Here is an 8,473-nt window from a genome sequence, read left to right on the forward strand (position 1 = left end):
ATAAATTATAAAAGAAATAAGATAAGAAAGAAAAAGTTGGATTTATGAGTTGATATAAAATTGATAATAGAGTTGAGGATTTGATTTAATGTAAGTGAAAGAGAAAGAGAATGTAGCATTTAATGTCTGTGTCAATGTTACTAAAATTTCCTTTTGGAATTTTTTTGTTAACTTTAGTCAAACATAATGAAGATCAGATAATTTGCATTTTGGTAATAACCCAACTTAAGAAACGCAGCAATGGGAATGGGGAATGCTGAATTTCACATAATAATAAAAATACATAATATAAGTTGAATTAGGTGTCTAACTTGTGATGAAAATATGAGTAGATGGGTACCACAAATTTGGTAACAGTGGGTTAAATTTAATTAACACATAAGAAAGCGAATGAGGTTAGGAAACAGTAATTCGTTGCTTACCTAATCTTTTCACTGTAGTGTGACTTGCATTTTAGGTTTGCTTCTTAAAGTAAATCCCCATTTTCAACGTAATTATATATTCAGTTTGGTTTAGCAGAAATAATGGAACAATGATTTAAGTTTGGTTGGACGAGCAAAGGGGGAAAGTGGTCCAAATGTTATCTCCTCCTCCATCAACTTATACCCAATTTGGCTACTTACACATCAAGGAATCGTATGGGTTAAGGCGGTGGGAATAGTCAGCCGCCGCCTAAGAAGAGTGAGGAATCTGATTGGGTCGTCCATTCAAGGCTTAACTTCATATCTAATACTAGTATTGTTTATTCATAAAAATGGAAGAATACTATTGTTTGATTTGATTCCTTCAGTAACCGGTAAGAAGGCAATTCAAATCTCACTTTCTTTTCATTCTCAAATGCACTTTTAATTTAACCATAATGTTTCATCCTCTATTCTAGTATAAAAAGTTGAAAATGCCACTTGCATGAGGGCTATAAAAGGGTCTCGAATCTCCCCCAATCAAGGCATATATCGTTCTTTTATACTCTTATTTTTTCAAATTGAGAAATATCATTCAACAATGGGTTCCTTGAGTCATAGGCATCATGCAGTATGTATTCCTTTCCCTGCTCAAGGCCATATCAATCCCATGCTAAAGCTGGCTAAAATACTTCACCAAAAGGGCTTTTATATCACTTTTGTCAACACTGAATTTAACCATAAACGTATACTTAAATCTCGAGGACCTGATGCTCTTAATGGTCTCCCTTCTTTTCGTTTTGAGACTATTCCCGACGGCCTTCCGCCGACCGACGTCGATGCCACCCAAGACATCCCTTCCCTCTGCAACTCCACTAGCAAGACTTGCTTACCCCATTTCAAACAACTCCTCCGCAAGCTAAACGATTCTGCGTCCACATCCAAAGTTCCCCCTGTTTCTTGCATTGTTTCGGATGGTGTCATGAGCTTCACTCTTGATGCAGCTGAAGAACTAGGCGTCCCTGAAGTTCTGTTTTGGACCACAAGCGCTTGTGGCTTCCTTGGTTACGTTCACTATCACCAATTAATGGAAAAGGGTTATACGCCTCTCAAAGGTAATTTTTATCATCCAACATTTTAGCTCTACTTCCACCACTTGCACTAGTGCCGCCATTGATGTTGGGTTTAATTATTGTTATTTTCGATTTGTAGATGAAAGCTATTTAACCAATGGGTACTTGGATACCGTCATAAATTGGATACCGACAATGGAAGGTATCCGATTGAGGGATCTACCTTCTTTTCTTAGAACAACTGATTCGAATTTTGTTATGCTTGATTTTATTTTCTCTGAAACCAAAAGAGCTCAGAAGGCGTCAGCAATTATATTGAACACGTTTGATGATTTGGAGCACGAATCATTGGACGCACTCAACTCAATGCTACCCCCAGTTTACTCAGTGGGTCCTTTGCATCTTGTTTTGAATCACAATGTGGATAATAGTGAATTGAAACAAATAGGATCGAATCTTTGGAAAGAAGAGCCCGAGTGCCTCCAATGGTTAGACTCCAAAGAGCCCAACTCTGTTGTTTACGTGAATTTTGGGAGCATCACTGTGATGACAGCTGATCAGCTAAATGAATTTGCTTGGGGGTTAGCAAATAGCAAACAACCTTTTTTGTGGGTCATTAGACCTGATCTTGTTGGTGATGAATCAGCAGTTGTGCCAGCAGAGTTCGTAGCGGAGACCAAAGATAGAGGCATGTTGGCAACATGGTGCCCACAAGAACAAGTCCTGAACCACCCTTCGATTGGAGGATTCTTAACACATAGCGGATGGAATTCCACGATTGAAAGCATATCTGGCGGCGTGCCCATGATATGTTGGCCGTTTTTCGCGGAGCAACAAACAAACTGTTGGTATTCATGTACTAAATGGGGAATCGGCATGGAAATCGACAATAATGTTAAGAGGGATAAAGTAGAGAGTCTTGTTAGAGAGCTAATCAAAGGAGAAAGGAGTAAAGATATGAAGAAGAAAGCTGTAGAGTGGGAGAGAAAAGCAAAGGCGGCGACTGTCAATGCTGATGGCTCGTCTTACATGAATCTTGACAAAATTATCCAACTTTTATGCACACCTAGAGCTTAAAATCAAAGCCTACTTTAATTGTTTGATTCAAAAGATATATCTTTTAAGTATTGATAAAGTTATATTTTGCCATTACAAAAATAATGTAACCTTATCACTAATAAAATTTCATTTGTATTATTTATTTGTGTTAAACTATAGAGTTTAAATTTAAATATTATACTATACTCTAATTTCACTTTTAATTTCATAAATTTAGACTTTTAAATCTAATTGTAATGAAAAGTAAAAAAAAAAATTATTAAACTGGTGGAAGATGTTGTCTCGTCCTCCATCACCCAAAACCCAATTGGCTACTAACACATAAAGGAAATGGTATGGGTTACGGCGGTCGGAATAGTGTGCCGCCGCCTAAGAAGAGTGGGGAATGTGATTGTGTCATCCATGATGTTACTATTCAACTTCATATCTAGTACTAGTATTGTTTATTCATGAAAAGGAAGAATACTATTGTTTGATCTGATCCCTTCACTCATATTTTAATTTAACAGATAAGAAAGGCAATTCAAATCTCACTTTCTTTTCATTATCTAATGCACTTTAAATAAATCATAATGTTGTCATAGAAATTTAGGAAGGAGTTCCATTTTAGGTTGATTGTTTAGGCTGTCTTTTTTTTTTTTTTTTTTTTTTTTTTAAAAAAAAAGGACCGGACGATAGGAGGTGTGTAGGATACAGCCGCCTCATTAATTAGGAGCTGCTCCACCGTCTAATAGATGTAGGAGACCAAGATTGTGATTAATGTTTCAGCATTAATGGCATCCATTTATTATTTTTCAAAAATAAAATAAAAAGAAATTAGTCTAGTTGTTAACATGCATATAAACTTAATTTCTTACTTTGGACTAATAATGATTTTATTATGTATAAATGAACAGTAACTAAATTATTAAGGACAATTTCTCAAATTAATCATGGTTTTAGGTTAATATCTTTACTTTTTACTCAAATTTCTATGCCAACATTATGATTTATTGAAGATGGATCTCATCAATTATTGAGATTGGGATCATTTTGGATTTCTTTAACTACAGTATTTGAACATAATTTATTTTTTCTACTATCCTAATCTTTTCGGTTGAATTTGATGTACCTTCTAAAAGTTTTTATATAAAAATCAAAATAGATTTTCATCATATTATACTTTATTTGTAAGAATAATAGCTTTTAATCAATTTTCAACTATCTTATGACGTTAAATATTAAATATAATATAAAAATATAGATGACCATAATAGGTGTAGTATGATGTAGTAATATCTATATTTTCATAATGCTTTTAGATGTCTTTAAATTTTTTTTTTATGGGAGATGTCTTTAGACTTAATGACATATGATTCAGTTCAAAAGAAGATAAAATTATAAAATAAAATATATACTTTCTATACATCTTATATTATATACATTACACTACTTTTAAGTTTTTTTTTTTTGTCTAAATGCTTGTTTGTGAAAAACTAAAATATTAATTTTAAGTTTATGTTGATAATTCATAATAAAAACGATAGATTGATAAGTAGTTAATCATCACTTAATGTATATTTCTTTAATAATTCTTTTTTTTTTAAACATTATTTTTAAATAATTTAATTTTAAATATTTTAAATATTACATTTGTGAAATAGTCATATCATATTCTATAGTGTTATAAATAAAAGACAGAATAAAGAATAAAGAGAATTGGAGAGTAAAGAAAACGTATTTTATTGATCATTATTACAATACTTCTCCAAAATTTATATTTGTATACATAAGAAGTATAAATGAAATAGAGATCTACTCTTGATAACTATTAGAATTTAAGGTAAATCAAAATTTATCTTGATTTTGATGGATATTCACTTAATAAGATATTCATAACACATAGTTAATTTTAATAAAATATACCAAATAAATTTTATAACTTTAATTTCACTACTTAATTTGATCAAACAACACTTAAATTGTATTACAAATTAATTAGACATCAAAATTTGAAAAAAAACTATAATTATAAAATAACAAATAATCAAATCACATGTAATGCATTAAAAACATGGACATGTGCTGTTACTTAACTACATTTTGAGTGCCATTATCTAGTATAATAAATGTGTTATGGTGGAAATTAAGGGCAACGTCCTTATCAAAAAGAGCTTTAAATGGTGAAGGAATACTTTTAAAGGATCTCAATAAATATCTCATTTTGCAATTTAAATTATTAAAAAGATAATGCAAGTAATGGAAATACATCAGCCATTTTCATTGACATAACATGAGTTTTGCACCTTGTCAGTATCCCAACCAATTTAATAATGACCACGTAATTATTTCTAACTATACTTCATTTTGCACGTCAAACAGAGAAAAATATCCTCATCAATCCTTTTTACACCCATGAATAACCTAACTCTACAATTTTCATTATGGACGAATAGGGAATGCTTCTCTTTTAAATCTATCCTTTGCTTTTAATATGTTTAAAATTTTATTAATTTTTATATTTGTATATTTAATCGTGGTTATGGTTATGTATACTGTGCTCTCAAAGAAAGGAAGAATGGAAATTTGAATTTTATAATCGATATTATTAAAAGTCACAATCTCGAACATAAAAAATAAAAAAATAAAAACTGAATTTTAAAACTTGCTTGTAAGACAATATATTTTTTTTTTTATAAAATCTATTTGTTAGTCAACACCTAAATACTAATTACGTGAAATAATTACGTATGATGTTATTAAACAAAGCCCGATGTGAGATAATTACGGAAATCCTCAACTGTTGGAGTTGACGAATGACGAAATATGATTCAATAATCACCACTTCTATAATGGGAAAATGATGTGTTGTTTTATCAAAGTTAGCTGCTTTGCCATATCATTTAAGCCAGCAGTAGCTGGCCTTCCCTGGAACAGGTACTTACCGTCAAACCTATACCTCAGCTATACTCAGATGATTATTATTTGGCTTATTTAGGTGTTTTCCTGATTTATTTTACTTTTCTTCGCTGAACAATTGGAGCATCAATTTTTAATATAATTTAATATTTTTACTGTAATGCTCTTAATCCGAATTCATTATCGAAATAGAGTTACGGAGTATTACTAGAGTTACCGATTTATTTATCAGATGTTTTATTTCACCTAACGTTCATATTTGGAACCAATTAAAATCAAACATATTGTCCCTTAAACATACTTATTTTTTTCTCGACATGTTTTACTTGAATTTATTACTCGTCCCAATATACTTAATTTTCTTGTATCAACATATCAAAGATAATCACATATTTACATGTCATGATAAATATCATTCTCTTGCCATTTCTTCATAAACATAAATCAGATAATTCATTATATCGATATTTCATGCATTTAAAATGCAATTCAAGTTATATTAACTTAACATAAAATTTTCAGAATTTTTGGTTTATCCAATAAGTAAAATTTATTCTTTAAAATCACTCTTATTCTGCTATCTGACAGTTCCGACCCTTCTTTACTAAAGATTAATTATCTCATTGTACAGGATTTGGATGATGTTCTTGTTTGTTTCTATTGAAAATAGACTCATTCAGGATTTTAAACATATAACTTTAAGAACCTAATTATTTTTATCCAATTTTTTATAATTTTCCAAAGTCAGAACAGGGGAACCCAAAATCATTCTGACCTTGTCTCACTAAATTTATTATATCTCACAATTTATGATTCCATTGCTTACACCGTTTCTTATATAAGAAACTAGACTCAATAAGATTTAATTAAATATTTTGTTCATCCTCTAATTCGGTTTCCACAATTTATGTTGATTTTTCAAAGTTAGCCTACTGCTGCTGTCTAGAACTGTTTTAGTGCAAGATATTAATTACCATGTTTATAACACCCTTATTTTCTTTCTCTACACTATTTCTCATCACTTTCTCTTATTTTCTCTTCACTAACATATCAAGAACATAGGACCATATGTAAGGAAACTCTACATTAACATCAATCCCATGCTTTTTCAATAATATCAAACTTAAAAATATATTGAAATCATGATGTTCTTACATTGTTTATTGATTTCAATTTTCATCTTGATTTTCTCTCTCCTTCAGCTTCCATTTCTTGAATCCAACTTGATATTCTAACTTCGCATAGTCTCCTTAACATTTTTCTCTCTTGGTAGCTATGGAAATTCTTTTGATTTTTGGGTGAAAATGGTGAATTTTTGGTAGAAGGACCAAATTGTAAAGAAATGAAAACATCTTTTCTTCTTCTTCTTCTTCTCACGTTGGTTTTGCATGGGAAAGATGATGAAGTGTGTATTTTTTTTTCCACACACACACACAATCATATATATATATATATATATATATATATAGACTAAATAAAATAATAAAATAATAAAATATCTTATTAAAATATTAAATAAATAATAATTATCTAATTAAATAATTATAAAATATCACCAACATATCATTACTTTCTAGATTTCTCTCTCTTCCAATTGACTATTTTTCCCTTTGTGATCTTTTAAAATTCCATTCTTGCGTCATCACTTAATTTGATAAAATTGCAATTTAGTCCCTCATAATTCTTCACTTATTCAATTTGGTCCTAATTAATCAATTTTCCTTGGTTTCTAGATCATTCCACCCTAGAAATATTTGCACTATTAGTCCTTCAATTTTTTCATATTTACACTTTAATCCCTCAAATTTTGAGTATTTATTCTTGGGCGACGAAACTTTTCTCACTTTTACAATTTAGTCCTTCTTGAATCAATATGTCATAATATACTTCCCAGCGACATAACTCAATTTTCCTCTTCTTGTCACTTTATTTCCTTATTTTACTATATTAAGGATAATATCTTACTGTAGAAATTTTCAGGGTGTTACATTTTACTGCTAATGCTAGATTTTTCAGTAATATGAAAATTTGAAAATGCCACTTGCATAAGGGCTATAAAAGGGGTCCCGAATCTCCCCCCATCAAAGCATATATCTTTCTTGCATCCTCCTATTTTTCTAAACTTGAAATATTGATCGACAATGGGTTCCTTGGGTTATAGGCATCATGCAATATGCATTCATTTCCCTCCTCAAGGCTATACCAATCCCATGCTAAAGCTAGCCAAAATACTTCACCAAAAGGGCTTTTATATCACGTTTTTCAACACCGAGTTTAACCACAAACGTCTACTTTTTGAAGTCGAAATATTTTTTTGAAGTAAACTTTTTATAAATAAAAAAAATAAAAATGGGAGTCGCCACCAAGTTTTTTTTATGAGGTGTGATCAGGTCACCTCGTAATTTAATCGTTTTAATAAACGGTTTGATTTGCTAAAACAATGATTTTTCGTCTATAAACTTTGAGAAATGAGTTTGGGAGTCAATTACGCACGAGGAAGGATTAGCACCCTCGTAACGCCCAAAATTGGTACCTAGTTGATTAATTAATGTCTTAGTGTCGAAAGTTGAAAACTTGAAAAGAGTTTAAAGTACGATCCCTCTTTGTGTTAATGTTATTTTTACTTAAAAGTTGCTTGGATAAATCGAAACGTATGTTAAAGACCCTCTCATCTCGAGATAACAAAATGTCACATCCTTTAAGTTAGGACACGACACCTCGAATCCTTGAGAATAAGCTTGCCTTTTATTTTTTATTAAATCTCATGGTTTTTAATTTTAAAAGGACATTCGATCATTTAGGTTCAACGAGAAAATCGAAACCCCGTAAGTTAGGGTACGACTTCTCGAATCTCCAAATATGAAATATTGCCTATTTTAAAAAATTTCTTTTTATGCATTAAGCAAAAATTAACGTAATACTTAAAAGGTATATATTTAGTTTATTCGAGCATCATATGTAAAACGAACAAATATTTTTAAACGTAATGTATAGTATAATGATAATGAAATAATGTAGAATAACTATACCGTAGAATATTAA

The 8,473-nt window shown here is 30.5% G+C and overlaps 1 protein-coding gene across 1 annotated transcript; it reads left to right on the forward strand.

The window, feature by feature from the left end:
* Positions 1-531: 531 nt before the first annotated feature.
* On the forward strand, positions 532-2,686 carry LOC108470815 (7-deoxyloganetin glucosyltransferase-like). Its single transcript, XM_017772296.2, has 2 exons — positions 532-1,516; positions 1,614-2,686. Exons 1-2 carry the CDS (start codon positions 907-909, stop codon positions 2,549-2,551), a joined length of 1,548 nt encoding a protein of 515 aa, XP_017627785.2. The 5' UTR covers positions 532-906; the 3' UTR covers positions 2,552-2,686.
* The last annotated feature ends 5,787 nt before the right edge of the window (positions 2,687-8,473 follow it).

The sequence above is a fragment of the Gossypium arboreum genome, chromosome 5, assembly GCF_025698485.1.
Source record: "Gossypium arboreum isolate Shixiya-1 chromosome 5, ASM2569848v2, whole genome shotgun sequence".
Classification (NCBI taxonomy): Eukaryota; Viridiplantae; Streptophyta; class Magnoliopsida; order Malvales; family Malvaceae; genus Gossypium; species Gossypium arboreum.

What these genes read in the sequence shown, in the direction of transcription:
- LOC108470815 (XM_017772296.2), top strand. Translation starts at nt 907, where the DNA reads ATGAGGGCTATAAAAGGGTCTCGAATCTCCCCCAATCAAGGCATATAT. An exon ending in GGGTTATACGCCTCTCAAAG is followed by an intron (nt 1,517 to 1,613) that starts GTAATTTTTATC and finishes TTCGATTTGTAG; the next exon opens with ATGAAAGCTATTTAACCAAT.